Source organism: Theropithecus gelada, chromosome 16 (genome assembly GCF_003255815.1).
Source record: "Theropithecus gelada isolate Dixy chromosome 16, Tgel_1.0, whole genome shotgun sequence".
In the NCBI taxonomy this organism is placed as follows: Eukaryota; Metazoa; Chordata; class Mammalia; order Primates; family Cercopithecidae; genus Theropithecus; species Theropithecus gelada.
The window spans coordinates 57,223,623-57,243,721 of NC_037684.1; the positions used below are offsets into that span (position 1 = coordinate 57,223,623).

General features: G+C 53.0%; 1 protein-coding gene across 1 annotated transcript in view; it reads right to left on the reverse strand.

Moving 5' to 3' along the window:
- Window positions 1–20,099, reverse strand: part of NXN (nucleoredoxin) — a 173,603-nt gene that overhangs the window by 10,392 nt on the left and 143,112 nt on the right. Inside the window, exons 2-5 of the mRNA XM_025363623.1 lie at window positions 11,452–11,569; window positions 9,116–9,249; window positions 7,836–7,936; window positions 5,256–5,362 (exon numbers count right to left, since the gene is read on the reverse strand). Of these exons, the coding sequence (XP_025219408.1) occupies window positions 5,256–5,362; window positions 7,836–7,936; window positions 9,116–9,249; window positions 11,452–11,569 (460 nt within the window). The remainder of the gene's footprint in view (window positions 1–5,255; window positions 5,363–7,835; window positions 7,937–9,115; window positions 9,250–11,451; window positions 11,570–20,099) is intronic.

A 20,099-nucleotide genomic window follows, 5' to 3' on the forward strand; every position in this document is an offset into this window, starting at 1 on the left:
CCCGAAGGTTGGGGCAAGGGAGCCAAACCAGCCAGCGCCCCTGGCCTATGAGAGAAAGGGCTGTAAGTCTCCCTGCAAAGAGTGCCGTGCTCTCTGGTGGCCGAGGATTCCTCAGACAACTGCTAACAGGGTCTGTCTTTTGCAAGGTGTGTCGACAACGCTCTCCTTAGAAAAGGAATTTTTTTTTTTTTTTTTTTGAGACGGAGTCTCGCTCTGTCGCCCAGGCTGGAGTGCAGTGGCCGGATCTGGGCTCACTGCAAGCTCCGCCTCCCGGGTTCACGCCATTCTCCTGCCTCAGCCTCCCGAGTAGCTGGGACTACAGGCGCCCGCCACCTCGCCCGGCTAGTTTTTTGTGTTTTTTAGTAGAGACGGGGTTTCACCGTGTTAGCCAGGATGGTCTCGATCTCCTGACCTCGTGATCCGCCCGTCTCGGCCTCCCAAAGTGCTGGGATTACAGGCTTGAGCCACCGCGCCCGGCCAGAAAAGGAATTTTCAGCAGCGCCCACGGCTGCACATTCCCCAGGCCGCGTAAAGCTCTGGGAGGGGAGGGCCCAGCACTCTGGAAGCCAGTTATTCCCATGAGACCAGGAGGTAGGGGGACGCCGAATGCCAGGTCCTTGGTGAGCTCGGTGGTCCTGTGGAGATGGGTCACACAGCCCAGCTCAGCCTGGGGCACCAAAGGCAGCCAGCGGCCAGCCTGTCGGCAGCAGGGGGACTTTTGGCCAGGCCGGCCTGGGGGGCAAATTCATCATCAAGGCCACGGCAGAGGCTGCCACCCTGTGAGACGGGCAGCTCAAGGGTACAGCCTCGAGGCCCCAATTCCCCCACCCGTACCGCCCCCTAGATGCCTCAAAACACTGGCAGCATTTGGCAGGCTGCCTTCACTCAGCAGGTGATTCTTAAAACCCCAAGATGCTTGCAGGACCTCGGGTTGCTGGATTACCCATTTCTGCTTTTTTTTATTTTGGAGACAGAGTCTCGCTCTGTCGCCCAGGCTGGAGTGCAATGGTGTGATCTCGGCTCACTGCAACCTCCGCCTCCCGGGTTCAAGCGTTTCTCCTGCCTCAGCCTCCCGAGTAGCTGGAATTACAGGTGCCCGCCACTGTGCCCGGCTAATTTTGTATTTTTAGTAGAGACAGGGTTTCATCATGTTCGCCAGACTAGTCTTGAACTCCTGACCTCGTGATCCACCCGCCTCGGCCTCCCGAAGTGCTGGGATTACAGGCGTGAGCCACCGCGCGTGGCCTGGGTTACCCATTTTCACCCGAGCCTGTCAGGAGAACACTCTGCCCTTATGCGACTCGATCCACAAAATGACCAGCAGTTCAAGCCACTGCCCCAGTGTGAGTCCAAGGACGGGCCAGGCGGAGGCAGCTCCCTTTGGTGATGGCAGGGGAGGCACCTGGCACTGCTCTGTGGAAGACTCTTCAGCGGGAGAGAAACGAGCGAGACAGGACTGAGACCCCAGGGCACAAAGAGGGAGCAGGACGTCCCCAGAGATGGCCCCACAGGATGTGCAGACCAGACGCTCCAACAGCCAGGCTGTGTGTGCGAGTGTGCATGTGTGTCAGCGTGGGGGGGGTGTGTGAGTGTAGGTGTGCGTGAGTGTGTAGGTGTGTGTGTGCATGTGTAGGTGTGTGAGTGTAGGTGTGTGTGTGCGCCCGTGTGAGTGTAGGTATGTGTGTGTATGAGTGTGTGTGAATGTGTGAGCGTGTGTGTGTGCATGTACGTGTGTTCACATACCTAGAACACGTCCATTGAATGAGACTGGAAGCCGTAACCACGGAATCATACAAAAGCTCAGAAGTACTCAGAATTCAATCAAAAATACTGGTCAGAGTTTTGTGATGCTACGAAGCTTATGAAGGAACGCACAGTTCCTTCAAGTTCAAAGGTGTTTCGGCCCAGCCTGGCCACATTTAAATATCCTCAGAGGCAAAGAAAGGTCAACTCCCATCGAGGGATGGTGCGGTCTCGGGAGGGCTGCCGGCTGCTGAGACCAGAGAGAAAGGGACGGTGTGGTCTCGGGAAGGCTGCCGGCTGCTGAGACCAGAAAGAAGCCAGAACTGATATACCAGTGAAACCAGGGCTGAGCGAGAGGCTATGAAGGAGAAACAGCCCTGGCTTGGAGGGCAAGGACAGGGCACCACAAACAGGCCATCGACGCAGACTGACTGCCGGATGTGGGGCTCAGCCCAACCTCGAGGCACTGAGAAGACGCTTCCAAAATGATATCCCTGGAATGATATAATGATTTCCTTCATATGTGAGCATCTTTCAAACCTAGGAAGATCTGGAATTAAGTTTAGAAATATGAATCAAACTCGTGCCACTGACGTTTTGTGTGTCAATAAGTGCAATTTAATAAAACCAAATTCAGTATTTGTTTTTGTTTAAGAGGCTATGGCCGGCCGGGCGTGGTGGCTCACGCCTGTAATCCCAGCACTTTGGGAGGCTGAGGCGGGCGGATCACCTGAGGTCAGGAGTTTGAGACCAGCCTGCCCACCATGGTGAAACCCCGTCTCTACTAAAAATACAAAAATTAGCCAGGTGTGGTGGCAGGTGCCTGTAGTCCCAGCTACTCCGGAGGCTGAGGCAGGAGGATCGCTTGAACCCGGGAGGCAGAGGTTACAGTGAGCAGAGATTGTGCCAATGTACTCCAGCCTCCAGGTGACAGCAAGACTCTATCTCAAAAAAAAAAAAAAAACAAAAAAAAAACAAAAAAGAGCTGGGCACAGTGGCTCACGCCTGTAATCGCAGCACTTTGGGAGGCTCAGATGGGTGGATCACCTGAGGTCAGGAGTTCGAGACCAGCCTGGACAACATGGTAAAACCCCATCACTACTAAAAATACAAAAATCAGCCCAACATGGTAGCATGCACCTGTAATCCCAGCTACTCAGGAGGCTGAGGCAGGAGAATCGCTAAAACCCGGGAGGCAGAGGTTGCAGTGAGCTGAGATCGCACCACTGCATTCGAGCCTGGGCAACAGAGCAAGACTCTGTCTCAAAAAAAAAAGGACAGAACCTTAGAAAGTAGGGATCTTGGGGCCAGGTGCTGTGGCTCATGCCTGTAATCCCAGCACTTTGGGAGGCCGAGGTGGGCGGATCACGAGGTCAGGAGATCAAGACCATCCTGGCTAACTTGGTGAAACCCCATCTCTACTAAAAATACACACACAAAAAATTAGCTGGGCATGGTGGCGGGCACCTGTAGTCCCAGCTACTTGGGAGGCTGAGGCAGAAGAATGGCGTGAACCTGGGAGGCGGAGGTTGCAGTGAGCAGAGATCACGCCATTGCACTCCAGTCTGGGCAACAGAGCGAGACTCCGTCTCAAAAAAAAAAAGAAAGTAGGGATCTTGGACGGCCAAGGCAGGAGGATTGCTTAGGCCAGGAGTGCGAGATCAGCCTGTGCAACACAGTGAGACCCTGTCACTACAAAGTCTTTAAAAATCAGCTGGAGTGGTAGAAGGCTGAGGTGGGAGGATGGCTTGAGCCCAGGAGTTGGAGGCTTCAGTGAGCCGTGATTGCGCCATTGCACTCCATCCTGGGTGACGACTGAGACCAAAAGGGAAAAAAGGTAGAGATGATACCGCTACCAAGAAAGAGGAACGGGGCGGGAGACACACAGACTTCCTGAGTCATGGAACCCAAGGATGAAAGAGGGATGCTTCAGGGCAGAAGAGCGGCACTGAGGGAATTCGGGGCAGCCGTCGTGTTCCCTCTAACGCAGGCCTGCTGAGGAGAGAGGCTGGAAGAGGAGCAGGGAAAAAGGATGAGAAGCCAATAGTGAGGGGTGCGATGGTCATGGGACCCCTGCCAGCCCCACCTCACATCCCCCAACAGCTCTGCTCCTGGGGGGCCACAAAGGCCTATTCTTGGCGATTCTGCCCCAGAACAGGCTGTGGGTTTTTGTCTGTTTTGGCGGTTGGAGGCAGTGGGATGCAGTGACTCTGCCTGAACTTGTACTTGTCAGAACAGTGCTGCTGACCGGTGAGATCAACACAAAATGCTGCCCAGGAAGTAACAACCCCAGAAACCAGACTGCTCTGGCACGCGGGCCGCACACTCCCCGTCACCCCAGAATGACAGTGAGCAGGAGACAGTCAGGGACAGGGACAGTGCGGGGGTGGGAGGGGCAGAAGCTGCCCAGACCACGTCCTCTCCCACAGGCGGGGCCATCTGAGGCCTGACATCGGGCAGTGCAGCCCCAAGCCCGTCTGCGGCCCTGACACGGTGCGTGCTCAATGTGTACATCAGAAGTATCAGTGAACAGGCCGGGCGCGGCGGCTCATGCCTGTAATCCCAGCACTTTGGGAAGCTGAGGCAGGAGGATCACCTGAGGTCAGGAGTTCAAGACCAGCCTGACCAATTTGGTGAAACTTCATCTCTACTAAAAATACAAAAATTAGCCGGGTGTGGTGGCGGATGCCTGTAATCCCAATTACTGGCGAGGTCGAAGCAGGAGAATCGCTTGAACCTGGGAAGGTGGAGGCTGCAGTGAGCCGAGATCGCACCATTGCACTGCAGCCTGGGCGACAGAGCAAGACTCTGTCTCAAAAAAAAAAAAAATTTAAAGAAGTACCAGTGAATGACCTGCCTCTGGGATTTCTCTTCCAGTCTAGCTTACATGTCACTACCGCATTGATCTCCCCTTAATCAAATGGCCACGTCATTTGGGAGGCTGTGCTCCGTGTCCCAATCATATCAGAATCCACACGCTGGGCAGTGAGAAGCAGCTGTCTTACTAAGACAGTATTTAGTATGATTATTATTTTTTGAGACGGAGTCTCCCTCTGTCACTCAGGCAGGAGTGCAATGGTGTGATCTCGGCTCACTGCAACCTACACCTCCTGGGTTCAAGCGATTCTCCTGCCTCCGCCTCCTGAGTAGTTGGGATCACAGGCACCCGCCACCACGCCCGGCTAATTTTTGTATTTTTAGTAAAGACGGGGTTTCTCCATGTTGTCCAGACTGGTCTCGAATTCCTGATCTCAGGTGATCTGCCTGCCTCAGCCTCCCAAAGTGCTGGGACTACAGGTGTGAGCTGCCGCGCCCAGACTGGCAATACTTATTTTTTAAAAATGGATTAGAATTCACACCAGGAAAATTCTACACTGCGGAGAAACATGAGAGGAACATGACTATTCATGGAAATAATGATGCCTTTCTTCTTAAAGGAAAGCCAAAGACACAGTGGGCCCGGGTGAGCAGGTCTCCAGGAGCCGCATGGAGCCGGGGCCTAGAGCACCTACCTTGGATTCCGTACAGCCGGTTGAGGCGTGACCGCCGGGCCTCGTCAGTGTAGGGGACGGCGAGCCAGGGCATCTCACTGAAGTACTGTTTGAAGGACTCCTCCGACCTGCAGAGAGACACACGCAGTGAGCACGGCTCAGCGTCCCCACTGCACCGCCGCCAAATCCTCCCACCTCTGCCGAGTTCTGCCCAGGGATTCGGCGGAAGCCGGGGTTTCCAGCCACTGTGCTTCTCAGGCACCCGGCTGTGGGAGTGTGTTATTCTGCCCAGGCTGGGGTCCACTAAGAAGCAAATGTCTCCACACAGCAGGCGAGTCCCAGCTCAGACGCCAGCCCACTTCGGCTGCTCCCATCTGAGCAACGTAACCCAAGTCCAGCTTTCCATTTCTCAGCACAGACAGGTCTTTCCTGCCTCAGGAGCTGAGATGTGCAGCCACTGCATACCCGTGGGAGTTCTAATCTGTGCACAGAACAGTGACTTCTACGGAACCACAAATTTAAACCAACCATATGCCTTTGATTCCACATGTAAAAAACCCTAGGAAAGGCACATCTACTCAAGCGGCACAAGCGGATCAGGGGTTTCCTGGGGCTGGGTTTATGGGAGGAGACGGACCCAAGGAACCTACAGAGTGATGAAAACGTTCCGGGTCTGGTCTGTGGTGATGGTGGTTACATGGTACGTACATTGGTCAGCTGAACTGTGCACCTTAAACGCATGCATTTTATAATGTATACATTACGCTTCAATAAAGTTGATGCTTAAAAATTTTAAAAAGTAATTGTGGCCAGGCACAGTGGCTCACACCTGCAATCCCAGCACTTTGGGAGGCCAAGGCGGGCAGCTCACGAAGTCAGGAGATCGAGACCATCCTGACTAACATGGTGAAACACCAGCTGTACTAAAAATATAAAAAAATTAGCCGGGCATGGTGGCGGGTGCCTGTAGTCCCAGCTGCTCGGGAGGCTGAGGCAGGAGAATGGCAGGAACCCGGGAGGTGGAGCTTGCAGTGAGCCAAGATCGCGCCACTGCACTCCAGCCTGGGCGACAGAGCGAGGCTCCGTCTCAAAAAAAAAAAAAAAAAAAACTGACTGTGGCTGGGCATAGTGGCTCACACCTGTAATCCCAGCACTTTGGGAGGCCGAGGCGGGCGGATTACTTAAGCCCTAGAGTTCATGACCAGCCTGGGCAACATGGCAGAAGCCCATCTCTACTAAAAATACAAAAATTAGCCGGGCGTGGTGGCAGGTGCCTGTAATCCCAGCTGCTCAGGGGTTGAGGTGGGAGGATCACTTGAACCCGGGAGGCGGAGCTGCCAGTGAGCTGAGATCCGGCCACCGCACTCCAGCCTGGCAGACAGAGCGAGACTCCGTCTCAAAAACAACAAAAAACCCCTGGCTGCTGCCCCTGGAACGGCTTCATGCTGAGACGGGGACTGTGACACGGCAGGTACAACACTGTGCGAAGCGCCCTCCGTGTGCCGGCATCTCGGATCCTTTTGCGGACACGAACGTAAGCGGCAGAGGCCCCTGGTGACTCCGTCTCAACTGGGGCGGGAGTTTCGAGGTGAAGGAGGTTCCCTGATAAGTGAGGCCTTAGAGAAGGTAAGAAGCAGAGGAGCCTGAGGCTCAGAGGAGCTGACTGACTCCGGGGAGAATGTCTGTTTTGTGATTCCTTATCCGTGTGTATCCGTGTGTATCCGTGTGAATCCGTGTGTATCCGTGTGTATCTGTGTGTATCTCTGTGTATCCGTGTGTATCTCTGTGTATCCGTGTGTATCCGTGTGTATCTGTGTGTATCCGTGTGTATCCGTGTGTATCCGTGTGCATTCAAATAGCACCAGACACAGCGCATGGCCAGAGCTGAGAAAACAGCCATCCGGCCCGGCGCGGTGGCTCACGCCTGTAATCCCAGTGCTTTGGGAGGCCGAGGTGGGCAGATCACGAGGTCAAGAGTTTGAGACCAGCCTGGCCAACATGGTGAAATTCCATCTCTACTAAAAATACAAAAATTAGCTGGGCATGGTGGCGGGCGCCTGTAGTCCCAGCTACTTGAAAGGCTGAGGCCGGCCGGGCGCGGTGGCTCAAGCCTGTAATCCCAGCACTTTGGGAGGTCGAGACGGGCGGATCACGAGGTCAGGAGATCGAGACCATCCTGGCTAACACAATGAAACCCCGTCTCTACTAAAAATACAAAAAAATTAGCCGGGCGTGGTGGCGGCGCCTGTAGTCCCAGCTACTCGGGAGGCTGAGGCAGGAGAATGGCGGGAACCTGGGAGGCGGAGCTTGCAGTGAGCCAAGATTGCACCACTGCACTCCAGCCTGGGCGACAGAGCGAGACTCCGCCTCAAAAAAAAAAAAAAAAAGAAAGGCTGAGGCTGGAGAACCACTCGATCCTATTTGGGAGGATGAGGCAGGAGAATCGCTTGAACCCAGGAGGTGGAGGTTGCAGGAAGTCGAGATCCAGCCACTGCACTCCAACCTGGGTGACAGAGTGAGACTCCATCTCAGAAAAAAAAAAAAAAAAAGGATGTCAGCTACCTACAGAAAAGGGGCCCAGCACTTCACGGCACAACTGACCTGTCTGCACTAACGAAGATGATCTCGAAGCTCTGGCCGGCCTCCTTGATCTTCCGGTAGGACTCCACCAGGACCCGGGTGAGGCTTCGGCAGGGCGGACACTGAAAGACAGGACAGACCTGCTGGGTGACGCTGCTTCTCCACTACCCAGTCACTCACTCTCCGAGGCCGGGTTAGCAGGACTCAAGCAGGATTGGGACAGCAAAATCCTGTTCATGAAACGGGTGGAAATGAGATGGGTGTGGTGGCTACTGGGGAGGCTGAGGCCGGTAGATCACGTGAGCCCAGGAATTTGAGGCCAGCCTGGGCAACACAGCAAGACCTAGTCCCCTGAATGAATGAGGCAAAACTAAATTTGCCTTTCTTAAGGGTGAGCATCCGGCACAAGCACCCGCATCGTCCCTATGCAGTGTGCGAGCAGGTAGCATGAACTCGTCCGCGTGGATTGAGAGAAATATCCAGGCCAGGCGCTGTGGCTCATGCCTGTAACCCCAGCACTTTGGGAGGCCACGTTGGGCAGATCACCTGAGGTCAGGAGTTCGAGACCAGCCTGACCAACATGGAGAAACTCCGTCTCTACTAAAAAAAAAAAAAAATTAGCCTGGCGTGGTGGTGCGTAACTGTAATCCCAGCTACTTGAAAGGCCGAGGCCGGAGAATCACTTGAACCTGGGAGGCGGAGGGCGCAGTGAGCTGAGATCACACCACTGCACTCCAGCCTGGGCGACAGAGCAAGACACTGTCTCCAAAAAAAAAAACCAGAGGGCCAGTCACGATGGTTCACACCTGTAATTCCAGCACTTTGGGAGGCCGAGGTGGGAAGATCACCTGAGGTCAGGAGTTCGAGACTAGCCTGACCAACATGGCAAAACCCTGTCTCTATTAAAAATACAAAAATTAGCCAGGTGTGGTGGCGGGCACCTGTAATCCCAGCGACTTGGGAGGCTGAGGCAGGAGAATCGCTTGAATCCAGGAGGCGGGAGGTTGCAGTGAACCAAGATCGCGCCATTACACTCCAGCCTGGGCAACAGAGCAAAACTCTGTCTCAGAAAGAAAAAAAAAAAAAAGAGGACTATCGTTATAGATCAAAGAAGTCATTTCTTGCTGCTTTTTCCATTCATAATCGCAAGCACTATTCACGCAGGCCTCGCGCACAGGAAAAGACCACAGGGCCAGGAAATTCCTGCCTGGGCATCTCACCCCCAGACGCCAACCACAGCTGGGCTTGCTGGGCACGTCCCTGCTTCCTTCTGTCTGAGCCACAGGGGCCCAAACACTCACCCAGTGTGCGGAGAAGTAGACGCCCACGTGAGACCCCTCCAGGCTGCTGCTCTCCAGGGACTGCCCGTTATTTCGAAGCAAGGGCCCTGCAATGACTTCCCGGAAGGGTTTAGGCCCCCAGGGGAACTCCAGACCTGAAACAGAAAACAGATGGTAAAAGAGGGTTAAGACTCTTCTTGACAGTCTGGGGCCCAGGAGGCCTCAGAGCGGCAGGCGTGACAACTTAATCATCAAACAGTGCTTGTGAACACACCCACAGCATCTGCAGGAAACACAGGAATCAAAGTACAACCAGTACCTGCCCTCCAGGCAATGGTTCCCAAACCTGGATGGTCACAAGGTCTGTCTTCCAGGGGCTTTTGAAACGTACGAATGCCCAGGCCACATCCTGAGGCTGGAGACCGAGGAGCGACGCAAAGATGTACACGCAAAACGAACAGGTTCCCCAGGTAACTCTGACGAGGGGCTCATCGCCGCGGGGCCTCGGGAATCAATACCCAGGGTTGTGGATTCAATCCCAGCCGCCACATCCCAGGGGTCAGCTCTGACTGCATGTGGATGATTCAATCCCAGCCGCCACATCCCAGCGGTTGTCAGGTCTGATTGTATTTGGAATCAGCTCGGGAATTTAAAAATATGCTCTTGGGCCCCACGCCCAGAGATTCCGATTCGATGGCCCTTGATGGGCTCAGGGAACCAAGTGAGAATTTAAGTCTAATAAAAGAGTAAAACCCACCCAGCCCAGATGGTCCACGTTCTGAAGACACCTAAGCTCCAGGTAGGGGGAGTTGATAATATGCTTCCCGCTCAGCTGCGGTGTTTTCTCACAGGGCGGTCCACGGACCCGCTGCTTCAAAGTCACCTGGCGGCCGGGGGCTGGGAAGGAGGAGCACAGGCTGGTTGAAAACGCAGGTGGTTGGGCCTCCCCGGAAACAAGAGGGATCCACAATGCTCTGGAGGTCGGGCTCAGGAATCTGCACGGGGGCCAGGCTCCGCAGCTCAGCCCAGCGATCCCTGCACTTTGGGAGGCCGAGGTGGGCGGACTGCTTGAGCTCAAAAGTTTGAGACCAGCCTGGGCTGCCTAGAGAGACCCCAAATCTACAAATAATAAAACGTTAGCTGGGTGTGATGGTGCACGCCCGTAGTCCCAGCTACGTGGGAGGGTGAGTTGAACTCAGGAGGTCGAGGCTGCAGTGAACCGTGATCATGCCACAGCACTCGGCCTGGGCGAGAGAACAAGATACTGTCAAAAAAACAAGAAAAAAAAAAAGGAAAAGCTTCGCACTTGGTCCCACCATGCCCTGGTTTTTACTGAGGGCGATTCTTTGAAGGAGGTGGCGTGTCCACTGGGAAAACGTGCGAGCAGGGCTGAACCGTCTCACTGGATGGATGAAGTGAGGGGAGGAGATCTCCGGAAGGAGGCCACGGTGACGGCCCTGAGAGGGGCCTGGAGGAGCACGGCCCACACGTGGCCAGCAAGACCAAGGCCTGCAGGGCGTGGCAGCTCCAAGCAACCAGGTGCACTCACCGCCAAGGCCAGGAGAGTGACGCGGGGGGCTGGGACTTCGCTATGTCATATTTTAAAGAGGAAAAACCCCACTCGGCCTGCCTCTCACCGTGAAGGGGCAGCTGCCACGGACGCAGCTCTAGAAGCCGGGGTCTGAGCTCTCCCTGCTTTCCCACAGCCTCCGCGGCCCTCCGAGCAGGGCTTCTTTTGGCCCATGAATGAAAGCTCCTAGGAGGGACATTCAGATCCCCGTAAAATCTTAAAACCATGTCCTAGGGAATACTACGATTTCACCAAGACGACATTCTCTAGCCACGTAAACCCACGTGTATCTATTTCACGAGGACTCTCTCTACCGGTGGGACGGCGATGAGGGTAGGGGCATGGAGGAAGAGGGGCTGGGTAAAAAAAGGACCATATGGGCCAGGCGCGGTGGCTCAAGCCTGTAATCCCAGCACTTTGGGAGGCCAAGACGGGCGGATCACGAGGTCAGGAGATCGAGACCATCCTGGCGAACACGGTGAAACCCCATCTCTACTAAAAAATACAAAAAACTAGCCGGGCGAGGTGGCGGGCGCCTGTAGTCCCAGCTACTCGAGAGGCTGAGGCAGGAGAATGGCGTGAACCCGGGAGGCGGAGCTTGCAGTGAGCTGAGATCCGGCCACGGCACTCCAGCCTGGGCGACAGAGCGAGACTCTGTCTCAAAAAAAAAAAAAAAGGACCATATGCACGAGTACTCTGTCTACCGGTGGGACGGCGATGAGGGTAGGGGCATGGAGGAAGAGGGGCTGGGTAATAAGAGGACCATATGCACGTGCTGAGGTTTTACCTTCTGGGTCATCTCGGATCACCAGCAGCCCGTTCCTGCACACAACCTTCCCGGTGGTGGCGTCGAGGAATATTAGCGATGGAATGTTGGAAATTCGGTATTTGTTCCAAAGTTTGAGCTGTATGAAGAAAAGTAAAAGAAGGTGGTTAAGTCCAGACCAGATTCATTGCAGAGTCCTTCTTGCAGAGTTCTTTTGAGCCCCTTAGGCCTGGAGGCTGGATGAACTGGCAAGCATTCAAGACACAGGAAAGAACAATGGATCCCAAGCAGGGCTGCTGGGCAAAGGGGCACGTTAACTACAATCCCACTGGCCCCCAGGGTCCGCACAGCGCAGGGGACTCTGAGGTGGAGGCTGACGGAAGACCACACTCATCCTGGAGCGTACGACCCTTTTACGTCTCTAAAAATCACGAAGATGAAGATGGATGTCGCATCTTCACGACACAATCAGACCACCGGGTGGTTAAGGAAGGAAGGGAAGATTTTCATGAGAGCCTCGCCACCCTGGCAGCAGGCAACAGCAGCTGCTCTCCATGGCCCCTTCCCACCAAGAGAGAAGAGACGGGTTTTCCAATAGAAGGCCACGTAGTTACAATCTGCCCCCTCAGCCCTTCACCAGGTCCCTGCACTTGAAATACCACAGTCGTCATTATGTTCCCTGCAAAGCACGAGGGAAGCAATGCCCAGAGTCAGCCCCAACCCTTGGCTCTCGGTGCCGCATAAAACCTGCTTCAGTCTACTGGCAGATTCTTGAGGTTGGCTGTGCACACGGTCGGACATCCACGGTCTAAGACGAATGACACTGAGAACATGGAATGCAAAGCGCAGGACTGGAAGCCGAGTGTGGGCGGCCTCCTCTCTTCGCTCACTGCCGTCGGGGTGAACGCCATATGGGCAGGTGACTGGGTGCTCTAGAACTTCCCCGCCAAGCCCAAAAACCAACATAATTAAATGCAACGTTGGGGCTGGGCGCAGTGGCTCACGCCTGTAATCCCAGCACTTTGGGAGGCCAAGGCAGGAGGATCACCTGAGGTCAGGAGTTCAAGACCAGCCTGGGCAACATGGTGAAACCCTGTCTCTACTTAAAATACAAAAATTAGCTGGGCGTGGTGGTGGGCGCCTGTAATCCCAGCTACTCAGGAAGATGAGGCGGGAGAATCGTTCGAACCTCGGAGGTGGAGGTTGCAGGGAGTTGAGATCGCGCCACTGCACTCCAGCCTGGGTGACAGAGCGAGACTCCGTCTCAAAAAAAGTAAATAAATGCATTGTTGAGCTAGCAATGTACCTCCAGAAAAGACAGAAACAGGGAAGCTGCAGGGTGCCCCACTGTTTAGGCCACTCAGCTGTGAGCTTCCCTGCTTGGGGCCTTGAGGGTCTCTGGAGGAAGGCTGGGCCTTTGGGCAGAACAGGGCAAGGATGTGTTGCAGGAAGGCAGGCGTGAGAAGGCAGCAGCAGAGAGAAGAACAGAGAGAAGAGGGCAGTGCGTGGCGGGACAAGGACTGTCCCGAGTCCCATCCCAGGCAGTGAGGGGAGGGCAATGCTGGGCTTCCTTGTCTGTGGAGACCTGTATCTTGGCAGGAAGGGCTGTGGGACCCCACCCACCTCAAACTACCCTCGGTCTGCGTGTTTTTCCCAGCCCCACCTTTCTGGGGGGCTCACAGAACCAGCCCAGGACCTCACAACAAGAACAATTCTGCGCATTGTTTTTGTTTTTGTTTTTAAATAGTCTCGCTCTGTCGCCCAGGCTGGAGTGCAATGGTTCTATCTCGGCTCACTGTAACCTCCACCTCCCGGGTTCAAGCGATTCTCCTGCCTCAGCCTCCTGAGTAGCTCGGATTACAGACATCCACTACCACGTCTGACTAGTTTTTGTATTTTTAGTAGAGACGGGTTTTGCCATGTTGGCCTGGCTGGTCTGGAACTCCTGACCTCAGGTGATCCTCCCGCCTTGGCCTCCCAAAGTGCTGAGATTACAGGTGTGAGCCACCACGCCCAGACCCGGTTTTTGTTTTTTGTTTTCTGTTTTTTGTTTTTGAGATGGAGTCTCGCTCTGTCGCCCAGGCTGGAGTGCAGTGGCACGATCTCCACTCACTGCAAGCTCCGCCTCCCAGGTTCAAGCCATTCTCCTGCCTTAGCCTCCGGTATAGCTGGGACTACAGGTGTCTGCCACCGCGCCCGGCTAATTTTTGTATTTTTTTAGTAGAGACGGGGTTTCACCGTGTTAGGCAGGATGGTCTCGATCTCCTGACCTTGTGATCCGCCCGTCTCGGCCTCCCAAAGTGCTGGGATTACAGGCGTGAGCCACCGCGCCCGGCCCAGACCCAGTTTTTAATGACCACAATTGCATCACTCCAGAGAAACTTGGTACAGAATTCAGATTAAACATCCTTAAGAGGTTCAACAACAGAACTAGACCATCCTGCCACCGGGATCTGCTTCATAAGTTTGCTGTGCAAGGACTGAGCCAGGTTAATTTTTTTTTAAAAGGAAGATTAAAATGATGAGTTTTTCTGGTTTAAAAAGTAATTCTTGGAGGAAAAAAAATCAATGGAAAAAAGTTGGGAAACATAGCAAACCGCAAAAATTGAGATTAAAAATTACCCGTGACTCACCACGTAGGAAACCTTAGACCGTTTTATATTTCCACCAGTGGCAAATGAAGGAGCCCATGTCCTAGTGCCTTCACCAACATTATCACTGTCATCACTTTTTCCAGTCTGCTAGGGGGAAAAATGATGCCTCATTTTTGTTGCTTATCCGTTTTTTTTCTTTTTTTGGCGGCGGGGGCAGGGGAGCAGACAGTCTCACTCTGTGGCCCAGGCTGGAGTGCAGTGGTGAGATCTCAGCTCACTGCAACCGCCGCCTCCCGGGTTCAACCAATTCTCTGCCTCAGCCTCCCGAGCAGCTGGGATTACAGGCACCCGCCACCAGCCCGGCTAACTTTTCTGTTTTTAGTAGAGATGGGGTTTCACCACATTAGCCAGGCTGGTCTTGAACTCCTGACCTCAGGTGATCCGCCTGCCTCGGCCTCCCAAAGTGCTGGTATTACAGGCATGAGCCACCACACTCAAGACTTTTTTTTTTTTTTAAGTTCTGGGATACACGTGCAGAATGCGCAGGTTTGTTACATAGGAAAACATGTGCCATGGCGGTTTTCTGCACACATCAACCCGTCATCTACATTAGGTATTTCTCCTAATGCTCTCCCTCCCCTTGCCCCCCACCTGCCAACAGGCCCCGGTGTGTGATGTTCCCCTCCCGGTGTCCATGTGTTCTCATTGTTCAACTCCCACTTATGAGAACATGCACTGTTTGGTTTTCTGTTCCTGTGTTAGTTTGCTGAGGATGATGGTTTCCAGCTTCATCCATGTCCCTTCAAAGGAAATGAACTCATTCTTTCTTATGGCTGCATAATATTTCCATGGTGTCTATATTCTTTCTTATGGTTGCATAGTATTCCATGCTGTCTATATTCTTTTTTATGGCTGCGTAGTATTCCATGGCGTATATGTGCCACATTTTCTTTATCCAGTCTATCATTAATGGGCATTTGGGTTGGTTCCAAGTCTTTGCTATTGTATATTTACTGCAATAAACATAAATGTGTATGTGTCTTTACAGAAAAGTGATTTATGATCCTTTGGGTATACACCCAGTAATGGGATTGTTGGCTCCAATGGTATTTCTGGTTCTAGATTCCTGGGGAATCACCACACTGTCTTCCGCAATGGTTGAACTAATTTACACTCCCATCGACAGTGTAAATGTTGCTTATCTTTGACTTACTGATGTGTAGGAGATATGCTGTTGTCAGCACATTGTGTTTTACCCCGCTATGTTTTTTTTTTTTTTTTTTTTTTTTGAGACGGAGTCTCGCTCTGTAGCCCAGGCTGGAGTGCAGTGGCCGGATCTCAGCTCACTGCAAGCTCCGCCTCCCGGGTTCATGCCATTCTCCGGCCTCAGCCTCCCGAGTAGCTGGGACCACAGGCGCCCGCCATCTCGCCCGGCTATTTTTTGTATTTCTTAGTAGAGACGGGGTTTCACTGTGTTCGCCAGGATGGTCTCGATCTCCTGACCTCGTGATCCGCCCGTCTCGGCCTCCCAAAGTGCTGGGATTACAGGCTTGAGCCACCGCACCCGGCCCCCTGCTATGTTTTATAACTGGTAAGAGCTGAAAGTCATTCAACAGAAAGCAACTGAGTACCCACTGTGTGCCAGGCTTGTTCTAAGCACAAGAGATTCAGGAAAGAGATGACGCTGCTGCCCTGGTGGACTTCCTCCTCCAGTGGGAGAGACAGACAATAAATAAGAATATAAATAGGAACCTGATTTCAGACACTGGCAAGTAACAGAAAGACAACAGGGCGGGTAAGATCACGGCTGCGACTGGGAAGCTGGGACGGCGGCGTGGATTCTAGAGACGGGCATCCGGGAGGAATGACATTTGGGCACAGACCTCAGCAAGGAAACGGAACGAGCCACGGGCACGCTGCGGGAGGCCACCTGAGGCCCAGGAACCCGTGTGGAGGCTGGGGACTGACTGCGAAGGCCGGAGTAGACGGAGCCAGAGAGAACCAGGGGTGGCGGCTGTGATGAGGTCAGAGATCATCTTAAGATTTGTGAACCAGATCGTCAAGGCCCCGTGGACGATGGCAAAAATAACAGGTCACAGGGAGTGAGGTGACCTGATTTACAGTTTAAAAGGCCATTTGGGGCTGGGTGCCATGGCTCACGCCAGTAATCCCAGCACTTTGGGAGGCTGAGGTGGGCAGGTCATTTGAGGTCAGGAGTTCGAGACCAGCCTGGTCAACATGGTGAAACCTGTCTCTACTAAAAATATAAAATTAGCCAGGTATGGTGGCAGGCACCTGTAATCCCAGCTACTCAGGAGCTGAGGCAGGAGAATCACTTGAACCCCGGAGGCGGAGGTTGCTGTGAGCCGAGATCGCGCCATTGCACTCCAGCCTGGGCGACAAGAGCAAAACCCCGTCTCAAAAAAAAAAAAACAAAACAAAGATCCTCTAATCTATGCTGACTGGGTTAATCCAGAAAAGAAACCTGAGAGAGAAACAGGAAAAAGGGTGAGACCTAGATCACAAACGGAAAAGGGCCAGGTTATAAAAACAGCCGACTTTTCAATGTAGTTACCCCTCGGCTGGGTGCAGTGGGTCACACCTGTAATCCCAGCACTTAGGGAGGCAGAGAGGGGTGGATCACCTGAGCCGAGGACTTCAAGACCAGCCTGGGCAACACAGTGAGACCCAGTTCTCCATTAAAAAAAACTCCACAAGTCTACAGTATGCAAGAGGATGTACATAGGTGATATGCAAAAACTATGCCATTTATATCAGGGACTTGAGTATCAGTGTTGGGGGGAGGGTCCTGGAGCCAGTCCTCCACAGATACTGAGGGGCAACTTTATTTATTAATTATTATTGAGATGGAGTCTCGCTGTGTCATGCAGGCTGGAGCGCACTGGCACGATCTCGGCTCACTGCAACCTCCACCTTCCAGGTTCAAGTGATTCTCATGCTTCAGGCTCCTGAGTAGCTGGGATTACAGGCATGTGCCACCATGTCTGGCTAATTTTTGTATTTTTATTAGAGAACATGTTTCACCCTGTTGGCCAGGCTGGTCTCGACTCCTGACCTCAGGTGATTCACCCGCCTCGGCCTCCCAAACTGCTGACCTACCGCACCTGGCCTTCCATAACTTTTTGACCAAAATTTTATCAGGAATGAATGGCTACTGATTATTCTTTGAACCTGTTATTTTTCATGAGTGTCCAGTCTAAGATTAAACTATCCTTGCCTTCTTAGAAGAAATCGTCCTTACATGTATTATTAAGGGATCACCAGGATCTTATGTTCCGTGGGGCTTGGGGCTCCCACAAGCAAATGCCACCTTGTAGCAGGAGTCTCTCTGTGGGTAGCTGGACTGTTGCCTGGAGTAAATTTCAGCCTGTGACCCTCAAATGTAAAGCTAGCAGATGAAACATGATTATAAGAGTGGTTTGCATTTAGGCACCTCTGTTACCCTTCAAATGTAAGCATGTGCTTTGCTCTTAGCCAGGAATTTTTTTTTGAGACGGAGTCTCGCTCTGTCGCCCAGGCTGGAGTGCAGTGGTGCAATCTCGGCTCACTGCAAGCTCCGCCTCCCGGGTTCACACCATTCTCCTGCCTCAGGCTCCCAAGTAGCTGGGACTACAGGCGCCTGCCACTGTACCCAGCTACTTTTTTGTATTTTTTGTATTTTTTTTTTTTTAAGTAGAGACAGGGTTTCACCGTGTTAGCCAAGATGGTCACAATCTCCTGACCTCATGATCTGCCCGCCTCGGCCTCCCAAAGTGCTGGGATTACAGGCGTGAGCCACCACATCCGGCCTCAGCCAGGAATTTTTAAGGAAATGGTGGTGGGGTTTTGGCACCTGAACAGCCTCGACCCTCCAAATGCTCAGTGGAAATGATGCCATCTCCCAAACCCTGCCAGCTAAGGAAGAACCAGTTTCTTCTGAAACCCTTACGTGAGCCGAAGAGTTGTAACACCTCTCCCCGCCGCCCCGGTCTCCACAGACATGTCTTTTCTTGCTGGATGGTAAGAAACCGTATCTTCCCTCCCTCCCTAAGGATTCCCATTCCCTTCTCACTGCATCTCAGGAGCACAGGGGTCTCGGCTCGTGTTGGATCTTTGTTTCCACGTAAAGACCCACACTGGGTTAGTGGGAAAAAAAAATTTTTTTTCTAGACTCACATCTGACACCAAAAAGTTATTTCCTTTGTTTTTTTTTTTTTTTGAGATGGAGTCTCGCTCTGTCTCCCACGCTGGAGTGCAATGGCCCGATCTCGGCTCACTGCAAGCTCCGCCTCCCGGGTTCACACTACTCTCCTGCCTCAGCCTCCTGAGTAGCTGGGACTACAGGCGCCCGCCACCACGCCCGGCTAATTTTTTGTATTTTTAGTAGTGATGGGATTTCACCGTGTTAGCCAGGATGGTCTCGATCTCCTGACCTCGTGATCCAGCTGCCTCGGCCTCCCAAAGTGAAGGGATTACAGGCGTGAGCCACCGCGCCCGGCCGAAAAGCTATTTCTTTTACAGACTAAGCCATCGTGGTCTAATTCTGTGGTGGTGATTTATTTAGCAACCCATGTCATTCATCAGTGAGCTGCATCTGTGGATGCTTCAGGCCACCCAAAGCACGAAGGTTACTCGGCTCTGAAACAGTGCGGTCGGCACAAGAGTTATCGTTCCGAAAACACGCGGATCAGAACGCAACCCTTCTGTCAGAGGTGTCGTCTAGGAGTGATTTATGGATTCTCTGACACGTCCCGGAAACTAAAAAAAGCTTCAGCTGAAAGAAATGATCACCAAGATGCAGCTCTGCACCCTTTCAAGTGTGAGGCTCGGCTCAAGGCCACCAAAGGTTTTCAAACAGGCCTCTGAAAACACTGGCTTCATAGTCATTTCTGGGTCACAGGTAGTTTTGAGGACAAAAGCTACAGATCTTTCAGCAGAGAAAAATGCACATCCACCAAAAAGTCAGTGTGTAATTTCAGACTCCACGAATCCCCCTGAAGCCTGTGAGTGGAACCTGTCTGATCACAGGAGGTCTACAGACCTCCCTGTCTTGAGAGTTCATGTCAGTGCACGTCTTGACCTTGATCAACTGAGAGAGATAAAATCCTGCTCCATCCGTATCCTGCTGCAAACATTTCCTCCAATGCAGTCAGCATCTGCCGAAAACCTAAGATGACGTAACAGTGAGTGGGTGATTAAAAACAACAAAAAAAATCTCACTCTCCAACTGCCACTGTGTTCCTAAACTTGGGCAGAGCTCACGCCTTCAGGATGGTAAACATCAGAGCCACCCAGGACCGAGACAGCGCATTGCCCTTTCTAAAAAAGCATTTCCCAGGGCCGGGAGCAGTGGCTCACGCCTGGAATTCCAGCACTTTGGCGGGCCGAGGCGGGCGGATCCCCTGAGGTCAGGAGCTCGAGACCAGCCTGGCCAACATAGTGAAACCTTGTTTCTACTAAAAACACAACAATTAGCCGGGCGTGGTGGCGGGCGTCGTAATCCCAGCTACTCCGGAGGCTGAGGCAGGAGAATCGCTTGAACCCAGGACGTGGAGGTTGCAGTGAGCCGACAGCCTGGGCGACAGAGTGAGACTCTGTCTCAAAATATAAAAATAAAAAAATTAAAAAGCATTTCCCAGGGCCGGGAGTGGTAGCTGACGCCTGTAATCCCAGCACTTTGGGAGGCCAAGGCAGGTGGATCACTTGAGGTCAGGAATTCAAGACCAGCCTGACCAACACGGTAAAACCCCTGTCTCTACTAAAGATACAAAACTTAGCCGGGCGTGGTGGTGGCGGGCGCCTGTAATCCCAGCTACTCTACTTGGGAGTCTGAGGCAGGAGAATTGCTTGAACCGGGGAGGTTCCAGTGAGCCGAGATAACGCCGCTGCACTCCAGCGTGGGCGACAGAATAAGACTCTGTCTCAAAAAAAAAAAAAAAAAAAAAAAAGAAGCAGGCTTCTAGCAGCTGGGCTTCCATCCTTGGCCCTGACGCCTGCTTAGATGTCAGTGCGTGACAGTCTCAGACTCTGGGCGGGTCATGCCCCTTCTCCAAGCCCAGCTCATCTCATAGGATG